The sequence below is a fragment of the Oncorhynchus gorbuscha genome, unplaced genomic scaffold (genome assembly GCF_021184085.1).
Source record: "Oncorhynchus gorbuscha isolate QuinsamMale2020 ecotype Even-year unplaced genomic scaffold, OgorEven_v1.0 Un_scaffold_3443, whole genome shotgun sequence".
NCBI classification, from domain to species: Eukaryota; Metazoa; Chordata; class Actinopteri; order Salmoniformes; family Salmonidae; genus Oncorhynchus; species Oncorhynchus gorbuscha.
In genome coordinates this window covers 13,598-33,799 of record NW_025747675.1, presented here as the reverse complement: position 1 = coordinate 33,799, position 20,202 = coordinate 13,598, and the positions used below count along the sequence as shown (strand labels likewise).

General features: G+C 44.9%; 1 protein-coding gene across 2 annotated transcripts; it reads left to right on the top strand.

Annotated features, from left to right (window-relative positions):
• Window positions 1-1,844: 1,844 nt before the first annotated feature.
• LOC124027660 (zinc finger protein 709-like) lies at window positions 1,845-15,907 on the top strand. Of its 2 annotated transcripts, none has more exons than XM_046340026.1 (2): window positions 1,845-1,973; window positions 13,860-15,907. In XM_046340026.1, the coding sequence occupies exons 1-2, from the start codon at window positions 1,868-1,870 to the stop codon at window positions 15,530-15,532; spliced, it is 1,779 nt and encodes a 592-aa protein (XP_046195982.1). In that variant the 5' UTR covers window positions 1,845-1,867; the 3' UTR covers window positions 15,533-15,907. The 2 variants fall into 2 exon arrangements, with proteins under 2 accessions (XP_046195982.1, XP_046195981.1); XM_046340025.1 differs by having other exon boundaries at window positions 13,842-15,907.
• Window positions 15,908-20,202: the final 4,295 nt, after the last annotated feature.

The window sequence follows — 20,202 nt, the reverse complement described above, 5'->3', positions numbered from 1 at the left end:
CTTTATTTAACCAGGTAGGCCAGTTGAGAACACCTGTATTTAACCAGGTAGGCCAGTTGAGAACACCTGTATTTAACCAGGTAGGCCAGTTGAGAACACCTTTATTTAACCAGGTAGGCTAGTTGAGAACAAGTTCTCATTTGCAACTGCGACCTGGCCAAGATAAAGCATAGCAATGTGACACATACAACAACACAGAGTTACACATGGAATAAACAAAACATAGTCAATAATACAGTAGAACAAAAGAAAACAAAAAGTGTTCCCTGTATCTTTTGAGCATATATATGTATATATGTATATTGTTATGTTATATGGTGTAAGACAGACTGATATGATTGTATATATGATGCATATACACTGCTGATCAAGTCGCTCTGGATAAGAGCGTCTGCTAAACGACTTAAATGTAAATGATCAAAAGTTTTAGAACACCTACTCATTCCAGGGTTTTTCTTTATTTTTACTGTTTTCTACATTGTAGAATAATAGTGAAGACATCAAAACTAGGCAATAACACATATGGAATCATGTAGTAACCAGAAAAGTGTTAAACAAACCAAAATGTATTGTATATTTGAGAATGTTCAGTGTTCAGTGTAGTATCGAGGCACAGCTGGGGGCAGAGGAAGGTCTTTGTGTTGTTTAAGTGTTCCCTTTATCTTTTAGGTAGGATGTGAGTACATTGGAGGTAAACCTAGGCATTGAGTAATGATGAGAGAGATATAGTCTCTAGAGATGTTTAAACCAGGTGATGTCATCGCATATGTAGGAGGTGGAACAACATGGTTGGTTAAGGCATATTGAGCAGAACTAGAGGCTCTACAGTGAAATAAGACAGTAATCACTAGCCAGGACAGTAATGGACAAGGCATATTGAGCAGAACTAGAGGCTCTACAGTGAAATAAGACAGTAATCACTAGCCAGGACAGTAATGGACAAGGCATATTGAGCAGGGCTAGAGGCTCTACAGTGAAATAAGACAGTAATCACTAACCAGGACAGTAATGGACAAGGCATATTGATATTAGAGAGAGCATCGTAGCCTAGTGAACATATGGGTCCAGTGAGTGGTTGAGCTGGCTGGGGACACGGTGATTCAGACAGTTAGCAGGCTAACAAGCTAACAGTTAGTAGGCCGGAGCTAAACAAGCTAGCAGCTAGTAGACCAGGGCAAGCTAGCAGTTAGCAAGGGCTAGCAGTTAGCAGGCCGGGCAGGCAAGCTAGCAGTTAGCAAACCTGGTTAGCAAGCAAGCAGTTAGCTAGGGCTAGCAATTAGCAGACTGGGCAGGCAAGCTAGCAGTTAGCAGACCTGGTTAGCAAGCAAGCAGTTAGCAAGGGCTAGCAGTTAACAGACCGGGCATGCAAGCTAGCAGTTAGCAGACCTGGTTAGCAAGCAAGCAGTTTGCAAGGGCTAGCAGTTAGCAGACCTGGTTAGCAAGCAAGCAGTTAGCAAGGGCTGGCAGTTAGCAGACTGGGCAGACAAGCTAGCAGTTAGCAGACCTGGTTAGCAAGCAAGCAGTTAGCAAGGGCTAGCAGTTAGCAGACCGGGCAGGCAAGTTAGCAAACCAGGGCCCGGCAGTTTAGCAATTAGCAGACCAGGTTAGCAAGCAAGCAGATAGCAGGGGCTAGAAAGTTAGCCTTGGGGGACGTCGCGATGGGGGTAAGTCTGTTTTTGCCTCTTTGTGCGGTGACGTCGATAGACCAGCTTGGTTTGGTCTAGCATACATATTGCTCTATCTGGGTCTGGGTTTCTGTAAGGCACTTTACAGTGACATCAGCATCCATAATGATATGTGTCTGTGTCCCCTCTTTATGGTTACCAGGACAACGCTAGCCTCTCCCGGTAGCACCTTACTGCTGGGTATGAAGAGGTTGTCTGTGCTGCTGGTGGACTGCAGGAAAACAACGGGGCTGAGTGGAACTGTGAGAGGAGGAGAAGAGAAGAAAGGATCAGATTTGACACATCAAAGTAAGTGCTGTAGTTTAGTTTGAACAAATACAATAGATCTGCCCACCGGTATCTGTTACCAGGACAACCAGCATAGTTCTGTTAGTTGACATGAAGATGGACTGGTATCTGTTACAGGACAACCAGCAGAGTTCTGTTAGTTGACAGGAAGATAGACTGGTGTATATGGATGTTATGAATATCATAACACTGAAAAAGGATTCTGCCAATGAAAAGAGAGAAACCAATAGACCATATAAAACCTTGATGAAAGTTAGCTTTAGAGAGAAACCAATAGACCATATAAAACCTTGATGAAAGTTAGATTTAGAGAGAAACCAATAGACCATATAAAACCTTGATGAAAGATCGCTTTAGAGAGAAAGTTTCAAGATGATCTGATATAAGGTGCTCGTTTTACAAAAACGTTTCCATAAAACATTATGTATGTTACATTGCCTGTCCCAGTCAACGCCCCTCTCTTTACAAGACTGTAGAACAGGCAAACTAAACTCAAGACACTGTTAATTAACTAATACTGGAGGAAAGCTGTGATCAGGCTGCCCACTCAAGAGAAAGCTTCAAACTGTAACCAGTGCCTGTTAGGTTATCAATCAACCTACCAGGGTAGTGACAAACAGTAGAGGAATTAAATCATCAACATGGTTTGATCATATCTTTACTAATGCTGCAGAAATGGGTTTTAAAGCAGCATCCAGATCCATCAGATGTAGTGATCACAATATAGGAGCCATGTCTAGGAAAACCACCGTTCCAACGGCTGGGACTAATATTGTGTATAAGAGGTCATACAATTTTATGTAGTGATTCCTATGTTGTTGATGTAAATAATATTTGTTGGTCTGTGGTGTGTAATGAGGAGCAACCAGACGCTGCCCTTGACACATTTGAAACTGCTTATCCCAGTTACTAATAAGCAGCACCCATTAAGAAAATGACTGTAAAAACGGTTAAATCCACGTGAATTGATGAGTAATTACAAAATGGTATGATGAAGAGGGAGGCAAAAGAGATGGCAAATAGGTCTGGCTGAATAACTGATTGACAAACATATTGCAAATTGAGAAATCATTTGACTAAACTGAATAAAAAGAACTACACTATGAAACAAAGATAAATGACACGAAGAATGATTGTAAAAAGCTTTGGAGCATCTTCAATGAAATTTTGTGCAAATAAAATCTACAATGACAAGTCACTGGTGTTTGACAACGTGGATGGAAAATGGTTGAGGATAATAGCAGCCGATATTGCCATTCCTATTTGCCTTGTCTTGAATTTAAGCCTACTAGAAAGCGTGTTCCCTCAGGCCTGGAGGGAAGCTAAAGTCATTCCACTACCCAAGAATAGTAAAGCTCCCTTTACTGGCTTAAATAGCCGACCAATCAGCCTGTTACCAACACTTACAATTTTGGAGAAAAATAGTTTGTCCAGATACGATGCTATTTTACAGTAAACAAATTGATACTTTCAGCTTATAGGGAAGGACATTCAATAAGCACAGCACTTACAAATGACTGATGGCTGAGAGAAATTGATGATAAAAATATTGTTGGAGCTGTTTTGTTAGACTTCAGTGCAGCTTTTGACATTATCGATCATAGTCTGCTGTTGAAAAAAAACGTATGGCTTTCCACCCCCTGCTGTATTGTGGATAAAGAGTATTTTTAAATTTTTTAAAGCGAACCTTTATTTAACTAGGTAAGTCAGTTAAGAACAAATTCTTTTTTTCAATGACTGCCTAGGACTGCCTTGTTCAGGGACAGAAGGACAGAGTTTTACCTTGTCAGCTCGGAGATTCGATCCAGCAATCTCTCGGTTACTCTCCTACCGCTCTAACCACTAGGCTACCTGCCGCACCAGAGCTACCTGTCTAACAGAACACAGTGTTCTTTAATGGAAGCCTGTACAACAAAATCAAGGTAGAATCAGGAATTCCACAGGGCAGTTGTTTGGCACCTTCTTTTTTCAATCTTTACCAACAACATGCCAATGACATTTGAGTAAAGCCAGTGAGTCTATGTATGTGGATGACTCAACACTGTACACGTCAGCTACTACAGAGACTGAAATGACTGCAACACTTAACATAGAGATGCAATTAGTTTCAGAATGGGTGGCAAGGAATAAGTTAGTCCTAAATATTTCTTATTACTTTAAGTTACATGGACTACTATGCTAATTCTGTAGCGGTATTGTTAGAGGGGGGTAAATATGAAGATTTTGTTGGTGCGCCAGGCAGATATTAACCCTAGTTATTAAAGTTATTACCTATTATAACATTATTATTATTATTAACATTATTATTATTAAATATTATTACAACTGAAAGGATGAGAGTAGAATAGATAGAGTAGCGCTTCCAGACACATTCTAAACATGATGGAGTATTAAAGGAGGACTGTAGCATCTAATGATGAAACATTATGGAGTCTTAAAGGAGGACTGTAGCACCTAATGATGAAACATTATGGAGTCTTAAAGGAGGACTGTAACAGCTAATGATGAAACATTATGGAGTCTTAAAGGAGGACTGTGTAGCATCTAATGATGAAACATTATGGAGTCTTAAAGGAGGACTGTACTAATGATGAAACATTATGCTTTAAAGGGGAAGTTTACTGTTCTAATGAAACATCCAGGAACTCCTAAGTGATTCCATACATTGAAACTAGTCCAGTGGATTTTCCCTCTCCCCTCTCTCCCTGTAGTGCTGTACTGAAAACAGCTGCTCTCTCTCCCTGTAGTGCTGTACTGAAACAGCTGCTTCCCTCTCTCTCTAATGATGCTTTACTGAAACAGCTGCTCTCTCCCTCTCTCTCCCTGTAGTGCTGTACTGAAACAGCTGCTCTCCCTCTCTCTCTCCCTGTAGTGCTGACTGAAACAGCTGCTCTCCCCCTACTCTCTGTATGCTGTAATGCTGTACTGAAGTGATTCCATAGCTGCTCCCCTCTCCCCCCTCTCTCCCTGTAGTGCTGTACTGAAACAGCTGCTCCCTCCCCTCTCAGCTGCTCTCCCTCTCTCTCCCTGTAGTGCTGTACTGAAACAGCTGCTCCCCCTCTCTCTCCCTGTAGTGCTGTACTGAAACAGCTGCTCCCCCTCTCTCTCCCTGTAGTGCTGTACTGAAACAGCTGCTCCCCCTCTCTCCCTGTAATGCTGTACTGAAACAGCTGCTCTCCCTCTCTCTCTGTAGTGCTGTACTGAAACAGCTGCTCTCCCTCTCTCTCCCTGTAGTGCTGTACTGAAACAGCTGCTCCCCCTCTCTCCCCCTGTAATGCTGTACTGAAACAGCTGCTCTCCCTCTCTCTCTCTCTGTAGTGCTGTACTGAAACAGCTGCTCTCCACCTCTCTCTCCCTGTAGTGCTGTACTGAAACAGCTGCAAAACGTGACTCGTGGCGTTGCTGGATGCGGGCCTCGCTCTGCTGCTTTGCCAGTTAATTTGTTATTTTATCACAGCGATGGCCTTTGTCTTTCACCTGGAGTTGTTTGTTTGTGTCTCCGAATCCGGGAGAATTGTCATCAACTGACACTAAGTAGCATAACGCAACGGACAAAAAATCTTACTAGAAAATATTCATATTCATATGTGTGTCTCTGTGTGTCTCTGTGTGTCTCTGTGTGTGTCTCTGTGTGTGTCTCTGTGTGTGTCTCTGTGTGTGTCTCTGTGTGTGTCTCTGTGTGTGTCTCTGTGTGTGTCTCTGTGTGTGTCTCTGTGTCTGTGTGTGTGTGTGTGTGTGTGTATACTGAAACCAAAATATAAACAACAATTTCAAGGATTTACAGTTCATATAAGTCAGTCATTGTAAGTAAATAAATAAATTAGGCCCTAATCTATGGACTTTACATGACTGGGCAGGGGTGCAGCCATTGGTGGGCCCTGGAGGGAATACGCCCACCCATTGCGTGGCCCAGCCAATCAGAATGAGTTTTTCCCCACAAAAGTGCTTCATTACAAAGAGAAATACAACTCTGGTGGCCTCAGACAATGTAGAGGTCCTGGGCGTTGTTATATGTCATTATGACATCATGGACGAATTCTAGAATATACCATATATCCTAGGTCCTGGGCTGGCGTCGTTATGTCATTATGACATCATGGATGAATTCTAGAATATACCATATATCCTAGGTCCTGGGCTGGCGTCGTTATATGTCATTATGACATCATGGATGAATTCTAGAATATACCATATATCCTAGGTCCTGGGCTGGCGTCGTTATATGTCATTATGACATCATGGATGAATTCTAGAATATACCATTTATCCTAGGATGGTCTGTGGTTGTGAGGCAGTTGGATGTACTGCCAAATTCTCTAAAACGACATTGGAGGAGGCTTCTGGAAGACAATTTAACATTCAATTCTCTGGTAACAGCTCCAGTGGATATTCCTGCAGTCATTGCCAATTGCTCCCTCAAAACTTGAGACATTCTGCGGCATTGTGTGAGAGAGTGGCCTTTTATTATCCCCAGCACAAGATGCACCTGTGTAATAATCAAGCTGTTCAATCAGCTTCTTGATTGGTGGATGGATTATCTTGGCAAAGAATAAATGTTCAATCAATTCTGCAATCTTTTTTTTCAGCTCATGAAACATCCAACACTTTACATGTTGTGTTTTATATTTTTGTTTATTGTAGCTACTATCAGTTTTAGGGACATCTTTCCAAATATTTCACCTTTTTTTTACCCAAAATATGACATCAGCGATAAGCAAAATGTTGAAAATCTGTGAATGTCTAAATAAGAAATTGGTCCATTTAAACAGCAATGTGTCAAACCCTTTCAACCAACGGGAGATGTTACTGATGTGCTTTTGTCTTTCAACAACTTGTTAACGGGGAGATGTTACTGATGTCCTTTGTCTTTCAACAACGGGGAGATGTTACTGATGTGCTTTGTTGTCTTTCAACAACGGGGAGATGTTACTGATGTGCTTTGTTGTCTTTCAACAACGGGGAGATGTTACTGATGTGCTTTGTTGTCTTTCAACAACGGGGAGATGTTACTGATGTGCTTTGTCTTTCAACAACGGGGAGATGTTACTGATGTGCTTTGTTGTCTTTCAACAACGGGGAGATGTTACTGATGTGCTTTGTTGTCTTTCAACAACGGGGAAATGTTACTGATGTGCTTTGTATCTTTAGTTTTTTTTTTTTAAATTACTTCTTTACTTATTTTATGTTTAAGGAAGTGTGTTCAGTCCTGGGCAAAAGTTGAGACACAAATATTAATTTTCACAAAGTCTGCTGCCTCAGTTTGTATGACGGCAATTTTCATATACTCCAGAATGTTATGAAGAGTGTTCAGATGAATTGTAATGAATTGCCAAGTCCTCTTTGCCATGCAAATGAACTGACCCCCAAAAAAACTGGAAGCTTCAAAGGAGGGTGCGGCTTGGAATCATTGTTCTTCCTCTGTCACCCATGGTTACCTGCAAGGAAACACGTGTCATCATAGTTTCTTTGTACAAAAAGGGCTCAACAGGATATTGCTGCCAGTAAGATTGCACCTAAATCAACCATTTATTGGATCATCAAGTACTTCAAGGAAAGCCGTTCAATTGTTGTGAAGAAGACTTCAGGGTGCCCAAGAAAGTCCAGCAAGCGCCAGGACCGTCTCCTAAAGTTGATTCAGCTGCGGGATCGGTGCACCACCAGTACAGAGCTGCTCAGGAATGGCAGCAGGCAGGTGGGAGTGCATCTACACGCACAGTGAGGGGAAGACTTTTTGAGGATGGCCTGGTGTCAAGAAGGGCAGCAAATAAGCCACTTCTCTCCAGGAAAAACATCAGGAGACTGATATTCTGCAAAAGGTACAGGGATTGGACTGCTGAGGACTGGGGTAACGTCATTTTCTCTGATGATCCCCTTTCTGATTGTTTGGGGCATCCGGTAAAAGCTTGTCCGGAGAAGACAAGGTGAGCGCTACCATCAGTCCTGGGTCATGCCAACAGTAAAGCATCCTGAGACCATTCATGTGTGGGGTTGCTTCTCAGCCAAGGGAGTGAGCTCACTCACAATGTTGCCTAAGAACACAGCCGTGAATAAAGAATGGTACCAACACATCCTCCGAGAGCAACTTCTCCCAACCATCCAGGAACAGTTCAGTGACGAACAATGCCTTTTCCAGCATGATGGAGCACCTTGCCATAAGGCAAAAGTGATATCTAAGTGGCTCAGGGAACAAAACATCAATATTTTGGGTCAATGGCCAGGAATCTCCCCAGACCATAATCCCATTGAGAACTTGTGGTCTAGATATCCAAGATGGCGTAGCAGTCGGACATGTGTTTTGTCTTGTCCCGTCCTGTCTGGTGTAAATATAGTTTTCCTCGTTTTTTTTCTGTATATATTTCGTACATATTTTTAATCTCACTTTCCAACTATAGGCTGAATATACTCTCCTGCAACCCGCATCACCCAATGTGGTACGGATCTGCTTTTTCTATACTTTAGAACCGGAACCCCCATCAGAAGCTAGCCAGCTAACTAGCTACTACTCAGTTAGCTTTGAAGACCGCTAGCAGTGGCTAACTAGGACACCAGCGCGACATCAACCCAGAGCATATCAGACTGCTTTTTCTCTACCACATCTCCGGTTCCTACCGCAAGCTCTGAACCTTTACAACGGATCATCGCAACTAGCTAGCTGCAATCCGTGTGGCTACTCCTGGCTAACGTCTCTGCCCCAAAGCAAGCACCAGTTAGCCTTGAGCTAGCCTCGAGCTAAGCCCATCTCCCGACTAGCCGAAGAGGCCCAACAATACCTCTTTTGCCAATTGGCCTGGACCCTTTACTGCCGACACGGAGCCCCGCCGATCCATCACGACTGGTCAGCCGACATAATCGTCCGAGTGGTTTCAACAGGCTTTTCCGTTGCGACATCGTCAAAGACCCATCTGCTGGCCAAGGCCCGCGAGCTTTCTGAAACGCTGTGTCTCCAGCTCACCTAGCGTACTAGAGCACCTGTAGCATACTCCTGGGCTACAATTACCCGGGCCCACGACCGGTCTGTCAATGTGACCGCATGAAGAGGAATAAACAGACTCACCCCATCGCGACGTCCCCCCAAAGGTTAACTCTCTAGCCCTCGCTATCTCCCTGCTTGCTAATTCGGCCTGCTAACGGCTAGCTTGTCTAGCCCGGGCCTACGAACTGTTAGCTTGTTAGCACAGGCCTGCTAACCATCTGAATCACTACATCCCAAACACTTTGAACTCATTTACTTTCTATCTCTTTTTGATTTTTATTTTGTTTATACCTTCCGGAAACCTGCCTCACCCACTGTGATACGGAATCGCTATTACTTTTAATTTTAATTTTATTTTTATGACTCACTCAAGAACCTCCAGACGCTAACCAGCTAACTAGCTACAAACTATTTAGTCATTGTTGGTTTCTTTTTAAACCTGGATAACACTCGCCAGTCCAGCTTCCCTGCCCATCCACCGCTGCCCCCTGGACACTGATCTCTTGGCTACATAGCTGACGCACACTGGACTGTCCATTAATCACGGTACTCCATTCTGCTTGTTTGTTTTATCTGTCGGCCCAGTTGCCTAGTCAACGCCATTTTACCTGCTGTTTGTTGTGCTAGCTGATTAGCCTCGCCTACTGTTTTCAGCTAGCTTTCCCAATTCAACACCTGTGATCACTGTATGCCTCGCTGTATGTCTCTCGCAAATGTCAATATGCCTTGTAAACTGTTGTTCAGGTTAGTTATCATTGTTTTAGTTCACAATGGAGCCCCTAGATCCACTCTGCATACCCCTGTTACCTCCCTTTGTCCCACCTCCCACACAGGCGGTGACCTCACCCATTACAACCAGCATGTCCAGAGATACAACCTCTCTCATCATCACCCAGTGCCTGGGCTTACCTCCGCTGTACCCACACCCCACCATACCCCTGTCTGCGCTTTATGCCCTGAATATATTCTACCATGCCCAGAAACCTGCTCCTCTTATCCTCTGCCCCCAACGCTCTAGGCGACCAGTTTTGATAGCCTTTAGCCGCACCCTCATACTACTCCTTCTCTGTTCCGCGGGTGACGTGGAGGTAAGCCCAGGCCCTGCATGTCCCCAGGTACCCTCATTTGTTGACTTCTGTGATCGAAAAAGCCTTGGTTTTATGCATGTCAACATCAGAAGCCTCCTCCCTAAGTTTGTTTTACTCACTGCTTTAGCACACTCTGCTAACCCTGATGTCCTTGCCGTGTCTGAATCCTGGCGCAGGAAGGCCACCAAAAATTCAGAGATTTCCATACCCAACTATGACATCTTCCGTCAAGATAGAACTGCCAAAGGGGGCGGAGTCGCAGTCTACTGCAGAGAGAGCCTGCAAAGTAATGTCATACTTTCCAGGTCCATACCCAAACAGTTTGAACTACTAATTTTGAAAATTACTCTCTCCAGAAATAAGTCTCTCACTGTTGCCGCTTGCTACCGACCACCCTCAGCTCTCAGCTGTGCCCTGGACACCATTTGTGAATTGATCGCCCCCCATCTAGCTTCAGAGTTTGTTCTGTTAGGTGACCTAAACTGGGATATGCTTAACACCCCGGCAGTCCTACAATCTAAGCTAGATGCCCTCAATCTCACTCAAATCATCAAGGAACCCACCAGGTACAACCCTAACTCTGTAAACAAGGGCACCCTCATAGACGTCATCCTGACCAACTGGCCCTCCAAATACACCTCCGCTGTCTTCAACCAGGATCTCAGCGACCACTGCCTCATTGCCTGTATCCGCCACGGAGCCGCAGTCAAACGACCACCCCTCATCACTGTCAAACGCTCCCTAAAACACTTCTGTGAGCAGGCCTTTCTAATCGACCTGGCCCGGGTATCCTGGAAGGACATTGACCTCATCCCGTCAGTTGAGGATGCCTGGTCATTCTTTAAAAGTAACTTCCTCACCATTTTAGATAAGCATGCTCCGTTCAAAAAATGCAGAACCAAGAACAGATACAGCCCTTGGTTCACTCCAGACCTAACTGCCCTCGACCAGCACAAAAACATCCTGTGGCGGACTGCAATAGCATCGAATAGCCCCGTGATATGCAACTGTTCAGGAAGTCAGGAACCAATACACGTAGTCAGTCAGGAAAGCTAAGGCCAGCTTCTTCAGGCAGAAGTTTGCATCCTGTAGCTCCAACTCCAAAAAGTTCTGGGACACTGAAGTCCATGGAGAACAAGAGCACCTCCTCCCAGCTGCCCACTGCACTGAGGCTAGGTAACACGGTCTCCACCGATAAATCCATGATTATCGAAAACTTCAATAAGCACTTCTCAACGGCTGGCCATGCCTTCCGCCTGGCTACTCCAACCTCGGCCAACAGCTCTGCCCCCCCGCAGCTCCTCGCCCAAGCCTCTCCAGGTTCTCCTTTACCCAAATCCAGATAGCAGATGTTCTGAAAGAGCTGCAAAACCTGGACCCGTACAAATCAGCTGGGCTTGACAATCTGGACCCTCTATTTCTGAAACTATCTGCCGCCATTGTCCCAACCCCTATTACCAGCCTGTTCAACCTCTCTTTCATATCGTCTGAGATCCCCAAGGATTGGATAGCTGCCGCAGTCATCCCCCTCTACAAAGGGGAGACACCCTGGACCCAAACTGTTACAGACCTATATCCATCCTGCCCTGCCTATCTAAGGTCTTCGAAAGCCAAGTCAACAAACAGGTCACTGACCATCTCGAATCCCACCGTACCTTCTCCGCTGTGCAATCTGGTTTCCGAGCCGGTCACGGGTGCACCTCAGCTACACTCAAGGTACTAAACGATATCATAACCGCCATCGATAAAAGACAGTACTCTGCAGCCGTCTTCATCGACCTCGCCAAGGCTTTCGACTCTGTCAATCACCATATTCTTATCGGCAGACTCAATAGCCTCGGGTTTTCGGATGACTGCCTTGCCTGGTTCACCAATTACTTTGCAGACAGAGTTCAGTGTGTCAAATCGGAGGGCATGCTGTCCGGTCCTCTGGCAGTCTCTATGGGGGTGCCACAGGGTTCAATTCTCGGGCCGACTCTTTTCTCTGTATATATCAATGATGTTGCTCTTGCTGCGGGCGATTCCCTGATCCACCTCTACGCAGACGACACCATTCTATATACTTTTGACCCGTCATTGGACACTGTGCTATCTAACCTCCAAACGAGCTTCAATGCCATACAGCACTCCTTCCGTGGCCTCCAACTGCTCTTAAACGCGAGTAAAACCAAATGCATGCTTTTCAACCGATCGCTGCCTGCACCCGCATGCCCGACTAGCATCACCACCCTGGATGGTTCCGACCTTGAATATGTGGAGACCTATAAGTACCTAGGTGTCTGGCTAGACTGCAAACTCTCCTTCCAGACTCACATCAAACATCTCCAATCGAAAATCAAATCAAGAGTCGGCTTTCTATTCCGCAACAAAGCCTCCTTCACTCACGCCGCCAAGCTTACCCTAGTAAAACTGACTATCCTACCGATCCTCGACTTCGGCGATGTCATCTACAAAATGGCTTCCAACACTCTACTCAGCAAATTGGATGCAGTCTATCACAGTGCCATCCATTTTGTCACTAAAGCACCTTATACCACCCACCACTGCGACTTGTATGCTCTAGTCGGCTGGCCCTCACTACATATTCGTCGCCAGACCCACTGGCTCCAGGTCATCTACAAGTCCATGCTAGGTAAAGCTCAGTCTTATCTCAGTTCACTGGTCACGATGGCAACACCCATCCGTAGCACGCGCTCCAGCAGGTGTATCTCACTGATCATCCCTAAAGCCAACACCTCATTTGGCCGCCTTTCGTTCCAGTACTGTGCTGCCTGTGACTGGAACGAACTGCAAAAATCGCTGAAGTTGGAGACTTTTATCTCCCTCACCAACTTCAAACATCAGCTATCCGAGCAGCTAACCGATCGCTGCAGCTGTACATAGTCTATTGGTAAATAGCCCACCCATTTTCACCTACCTCATTTCCATACTGTTTATATACTGTTTTTTATTTATTTACTTTTCTGCTCTTTTGCACACCAATATCTACCTGTACACGACCATCTGATCATTTATCACTCCAGTGTTAATCTGCAAAATTGTATTATTCACCTACCTCCTCATGCCTTTTGCACACATTGTATATAGACTGCCCATTTTTTCTACTGTGTTATTGACTTGTTAATTGTTTACTCCATGTGTAACTCTGTGTTGTCTGTTCACACTGCTATGCTTTATTTTGGCCAGGTCGCAGTTGCAAATGAGAACTTGTTCTCAACTAGCCTACCGGGTTAAATAAAGGTGTTCTCAACTAGCCTACCTGGTTAAATAAAGGTGTTCTCAACTAGCCTACCTGGTTAAATAAAGGTGAAATAAAAAATAAAATAAAAAAATCCTCAAGATATTGGTGGACAAACAAAAACCCACAAATTCTGACAAACTCCAAGCATTGATTATGCAAGAATGGGCTGCCATTAGTCAGGATGTGGTCCAGAAGTTAATTGACAGCATACCGGGGCAGATTGTAGAGGTCTTGAAAAAGAAGGGTCAACACTGCAAATATTGACTCTTTGCATCAACTTCATGACACTCGATTGGAATCCAGTGACGTCTGTGTCTTGAGTGTTCTAGAACTGTCTAGTTTTTTTGTGTTCTGACTTGTAAAACAGGATGAATAAATCAGTCTTGTAAACATCAGTAATTACCAGGAAACTCTAAAATATTTGTTTTAAAATCACACCAAGATTGTTAAAACTGGCCTCGGGTTATTGAGGGATCTGATTAGGATTTACCCTCGTATCAAGGCCGTTTCATCATGTGGAGGTTTCATTCGGGTCTATTTAAAAAAACACTTTTTCTCTTTGGCAGGAGACAGACCAGGCTCAGAGGAACCAGAGCCAGGGACGTCCAAACCAGCAAGACGACACCACTGTTCCCACTGTGGAAAGGGTTGTAACCTCTTATTGGAGCTGAAACAACATGAGAGAATACACACAGGGGAGAAGCCTTACCACTGCTTCCAGTGTGGAAAGAGTTTTAACCTGTTAGGGTCTCTGAAACGACATGAGAGAACACACACAGGGGAGAAGCCTTACCACTGCTCGCAGTGTGGAAAGCGTTTTAACCAGAAAGTACACATGAAAGCTCATGAGAGAATACACACAGGGGAGAAGCCTTACCACTGCTCCCAGTGTGGAAAGAGTTTTAGCTGGTTAAGGAACCTGAAATTTCATGAGAGAATACACACAGGGGAGAAGCCTTTCCAGTGCTTCCAGTGTGGCAAGTGTTTTAACAATTTAGGGGCCATGAAACAACATGAGAGAATACACACAGAGGAGAAGCCTTACCAATGCTCCCAGTGTGGAAAGAGTTTTAGCTGGTTAAGGAACCTGAAAGTTCATGAGATAATACACACAGGGGAGAAGCCTTTCCAGTGCTTCCAGTGTGGCAAGTGTTTTAACAATTTAGGGGCCATGAAACAACATGAGAGAATACACACAGGGGAGAAGCCTTACCACTGCTTCCAGTGTGGAAAGAGTTTTAACCTCTTATGGGAGCTGAAACAACATGAGAGAACACACACAGGGGAGAAGCCTTACCACTGCTCGCAGTGTGGAAAGCGTTTTAACCAGAAAGGACACATGAAAGCTCATGAGAGAATACACACAGGAGAGAAGCTTAACCACTGCTTCCAGTGTGGAAAGAGTTTTAACCTCTTATGGGAGCTGAAACAACATGAGAGAACACACACAGGGGAGAGGCCTTACCACTGCGAGCAGTGTGGAAAGAGTTTTAACCAGAAAGGACACATGAAAGCTCATGAGAGAATACACACAGGAGAGAAGCCTTACCACTGCTTCCAGTGTGGAAAGAGTTTTAACCTCTTATGGGAGCTGAAACAACATGAGAGAACACACACAGGGGAGAGGCCTTACCACTGCTCGCAGTGTGGAAAGAGTTTTAACCAGAAAGGACACATGAAAGCTCACGAGAGAATACACACAGGGGAGAAGCCTTACCACTGCTCGCAGTGTGGAAAGAGTTTTAACCAGAATGGACACATGAAAGCTCACGAGAGAATACACACAGGGGAGAAGCCTTTCCAGTGCTTCCAGTGTGGCAAGTGTTTTAACAATTTAGGGGCCATGAAACAACATGAGAGAATACACACAGGGGAGAATCCTTACCACTGCTCCCAGTGTGGAAAGTGTTTCAACTGGTCAGGGGATCTGAAAAAACATGAGAGATTACACACAGGGGAGAAGCTTTACCATTGTTCCCAATGTGGAAAGGGTTGTAACTTATTATGGGATCTGAAACAACATGAGAGAACACACACAGGGGAGAGGCCTTACCACTGCTCACAGTGTGGAAAGAGTTTTAAACTGAAAGGACACCTGAAAGCTCACCAGAAAATTCACACAGGGGAGAAGCCTTACCACTGCTCCCAGTGTGGAAAGTGTTTCAGCCGGTCAGGTGATCTGAAGAGACATGAGAGAATACACACAGGGGAGAAGCCTAACCAATCCTCACTGGGTGCAAAGCTTTTGCCCATTTAGGAAGCATGGAAGAACACATGAGACTGCACACAGAGGAGAAGGCTTACAAAAGCTCAGACTGTGGGAAAACATATGAATCATATTACTCGTAACATATTACACTTAAACGTCATTAGAGAATCCACACAGGACAGAGAAATTACTTCTCTTAGCGTGTATATTGATATTTCACATCACATTGACTCAACATTCATCAGAGAACATACACAGTGCTCCTGTTGTTACCAGATTTTACCTGTTTTTACCAGATTAAATTAAATGGTACAGGGTATACTCAAACATATAATTGTTTGTTTTTATTAGAAAACATTACCATATTAAATTGTTTCTTCCAATTATTGATAAACATGAAGGGAAGAAAACAGGGAGCAATTATATTATAATTATATTCATGCATAAAATAAACACATAATGAAAGAAAAGCAGTTTGTTTGAATTTTGTAAAGTTATTGTGGGAGAATTGTTATCGATCAATAATGACAAACCTGGGATTGACAACAGATGGAAAGCTACTGAGGACGGTAGCTGACTCTATAGCCACTCCTACTGAGGACGGTAGCTGACTCTATAGCCACTCCTACTGAGGACGGTAGCTGACTCTATAGCCACTCCTACTGAGGACGGTAGCTGACTCTATAGCCACTCCTACTGAGGACGGTAGCTGACTCTATAGCCACTCCTACTGAGGACGGTAGCTGACTCTATAGCCACTCCTACTGAGGACGGTAGCTGACTCTATAGCCACTCCTACTGAGGACGGTAGCTGACTCTATAGCCACTCCTACTGAGGACGGTAGCTGACTCTATAGCCACTCCTACTGAGGACGGTAGCTGACTCTATAGCAACTCCTACTGAGGACGGTAGCTGACTCTATAGCCACTCCTACTGAGGACGGTAGCTGACTCTATAGCCACTCCTACTGAGGACGGTAGCTGACTCTATAGCCACTCCTACTGAGGACGGTAGCTGACTCTATAGCCACTCCTACTGAGGACGGTAGCTGACTCTATAGCCACTCCAACTGAGGACGGTAGCTGACTCTATAGCCACTCCTACTGAGGACGGTAGCTGACTCTATAGCCACTCCTACTGAGGACGGTAGCTGACTCTATAGCCACTCCTACTGAGGACGGTAGCTGACTCTATAGCCACTCCTACTGAGGACGGTAGCTGACTCTATAGCCACTCCTACTGAGGACGGTAGCTGACTCTATAGCCACTCCTACTGAGGACGGTAGCTGACTCTATAGCCACTCCAACTGAGGACGGTAGCTGACTATAGCCACTCCTACTGAGGACGGTAGCTGACTCTATAGCCACTCCTACTGAGGACGGTAGCTGACTCTATAGCCACTCCTACTGAGGACGGTAGCTGACTCTATAGCCACTCCTACTGAGGACGGTAGCTGACTCTATAGCCACTCCTACTGAGGACGGTAGCTGACTCTATAGCCACTCCTACTGAGGACGGTAGCTGACTCTATAGCCACTCCTACTGAGGACGGTAGCTGACTCTATAGCCACTCCTACTGAGGACGGTAGCTGACTATAGCCACTCCTACTGAGGACGGTAGCTGACTCTATAGCCACTCCTACTGAGGACGGTAGCTGACTCTATAGCCACTCCTACTGAGGACGGTAGCTGACTCTATAGCCACTCCAACTGAGGACGGTAGCTGACTATAGCCACTCCTACTGAGGACGGTAGCTGACTCTATAGCCACTCCAACTGAGGACGGTAGCTGACTATAGCCACTCCTACTGAGGACGGTAGCTGACTCTATAGCCACTCCTACTGAGGACGGTAGCTGACTCTATAGCCACTCCTACTGAGGACGGTAGCTGACTATAGCCACTCCTACTGAGGACGGTAGCTGACTCTATAGCCACTCCTACTGAGGACGGTAGCTGTCTCTATAGCCACTCCTACTGAGGACGGTAGCTGACTCTATAGCCACTCCTACTGAGGACGGTAGCTGACTCTATAGCCACTCCTACTGAGGACGGTAGCTGACTAAAGCCACTCCTACTGAGGACGGTAGCTGACTCTATAGCCACTCCAACTGAGGACGGTAGCTGACTATAGCCACTCCTACTGAGGACGGTAGCTGACTCTATAGCCACTCCAACTGAGGACGGTAGCTGACTCTATAGCCACTCCAACTGAGGACGGTAGCTGACTATAGCCACTCCAACTGAGGACGGTAGCTGACTCTATAGCCACTCCTACTGAGGACGGTAGCTGACTCTATAGCCACTCCTACTGAGGACGGTAGCTGACTCTATAGCCACTCCTACTGAGGACGGTAGCTGACTATAGCCACTCCTACTGAGGACGGTAGCTGACTCTATAGCCACTCCTACTGAGGACGGTAGCTGACTCTATAGCCACTCCTACTGAGGACGGTAGCTGACTCTATAGCCACTCCTACTGAGGACGGTAGCTGACTATAGCCACTCCTACTGAGGACGGTAGCTGACTCTATAGCCACTCCTACTGAGGAAGGTAGCTGAACATCTCTAAAACTAAGAGCATTGAATTTGGTACAAATGATTCCTTAAGTGCTAGACCTCAGCTGAATCTGGTAATGAATTGTGTGGCTGTTGATCAAGTTGAGGAGACTAAATTACTTGGCATTACCTTGGATTGTAAACTGTCATGGTCAAAACATATCGATCAAATGGTTGTAAAGATGTGGAGAGGTCTGTCCGTAATAAAGAGATGCTCTGCTTTTTTGACACCACACTCCAATAAGCAAGTTCTGCAGGCTCTAGTTTAGTCTAATCTGTGGTCCAGTGCTGCAAGGAAACACCTAGTTAAGCTGCAGCTGGCCCAGAACAGAGCGGCACATTTTGCTCTTAATTGTAATCACAGGCCTGATATAAACACTATGCTGCAAGTCTCTCTTGGCTGAGAGTTGAGGAGAGACTGACTGCACCACTTTTGATAAGAAACAATGTGTTAAAAATCATAGTGCATAGTCTGTAAGGGAATTCTGCCCTATGTGCACAGAAGAGACCACAGGAAAACTTCTTTGATCAGAGGTTAGTTTGTTTAATAAGGATTGTAACCCGGAGTTTACACTTACAGTAATATGCAAGGAAACACACTCAGTTCAAAAGATGGTGTTTTCCCTTTTTATCCCCTACTGAGGATCACCCCGCCCAGGGGTATGTCCCTTAACTTTAATACCATATAAGGTCATAATTAATCCCCTACTGAGGATCACCCCGCCCAGGGGGATGTCCCTTAACTTTAATACCATATAAGGTCATAATTAATCCCCTACTGAGGATCACCCCGCCCAGGGGGATGTCCCTTAACTTTAATACCATATAAGGTCATAATTAATCCCCTACTGAGGATCACCCCGCCCAGGGGGATGTCCCTTAACTTTAATACCATATAAACTCATAATTAATCCCCTACTGAGGATCACCCCGCCCAGGGGGATGTCCCTTAACTTTAATACCATATAAACTCATAATTAATCCCCTACTGAGGATCACCCCGCCCAGGGGGATGTCCCTTAACTTTAATACCATATAAGGTCATAATTAATACTGAGGATCACCCCGCCCAGGGGATGTCCCTTAACTTTAATAGATATATGGTCATAATTAATCCCCTACTGAGGATCACCCGCCCAGGGGGATGTCCCTTAACTTTAATACCATATAAGGTCATAATTAATCCCCTACTGAGGATCACCTTCCCCAGGGGGATGTCGTTTAACTTTAATACCATATATGGTCATAATTAATCCCCTACTGAGGATCACCCCGCCCAGGGGGATGTCCCTTAACTTTAATACCATATAAGGTCATAATTAATCCCCTACTGAGGATCACCCCGCCCAGGGGGATGTCCCTTAACTTTAATACCATATAAGGTCATAATTAATCCCCTACTGAGGATCACCCCGCCCAGGGGGATATCCCTTAACTTTAATACCATATAAGGTCATAATTAATAGTTGCTAATACAAAGATGTCTGCTAGGCGGAGTTCAGCTTATTGCGTTATTGGCAGTTAGTTTCCCAATGACTCTTCCCCTTATTGCTGTCATACTGAAACATAGGCTACAGCTACTGCAGTGCATAACATGTGGTGAGTAGTTGAAAAATACAATAGTTGAACAGTTTTGAACAAATTATTTTATTCCAAAATGAAGGAGAAGCGAGAGAGTCATTTATTTTCCACTTTCAGTTTCACACCCCCAGTTTTATTGTCCTTATGGTTGCTATCTATGAAGCAGGAATGTCTGGGAGGGTGAGTGTGTGTGTGTGTGTGTGTGTGTGTGTGTGTGTGTGTGTGTGTGTGTGTGTGTGTGTGTGTGTGTGTGTGTGTGTGTGTGTGTGTGTGTGTGTGTGTGTGTGTGTGTGTGTGTGTGTGTGTGTGTGTGTGTGTGTGTGTGTGTGTGTGTGTGTGTGTGTGTGTGTGTGTGTGTGTGTGTGTGTGTGTGTAGAAACAAGGTCCCTTGGCATTGTGTCCATTTCAAGTTTTCAACAACAATAAAACAGCCATCTAAATAATGTTTCTCAGCCTAACACACTGCCTAACACACTGCCTAACACACTGCCTAACACACTGCCTAACACACTGCCTAACACACTGCCTAACACACTGCCTAACACACTGCCTAACACACTGCCTAACACACTGCCTA

Excerpts from the sequence above, each read along its gene's own strand:
- LOC124027660 (XM_046340025.1), top strand. The coding sequence starts at position 1,868 with ATGAAGAGGTTGTCTGTGCTGCTGGTGGACTGCAGGAAAACAACGGGG. Across the intron at positions 1,974-13,841 it reads ATCAGATTTGACACATCAAA|GAGACAGACCAGGCTCAGAG; the intron begins GTAAGTGCTGTA and ends TCTCTTTGGCAG.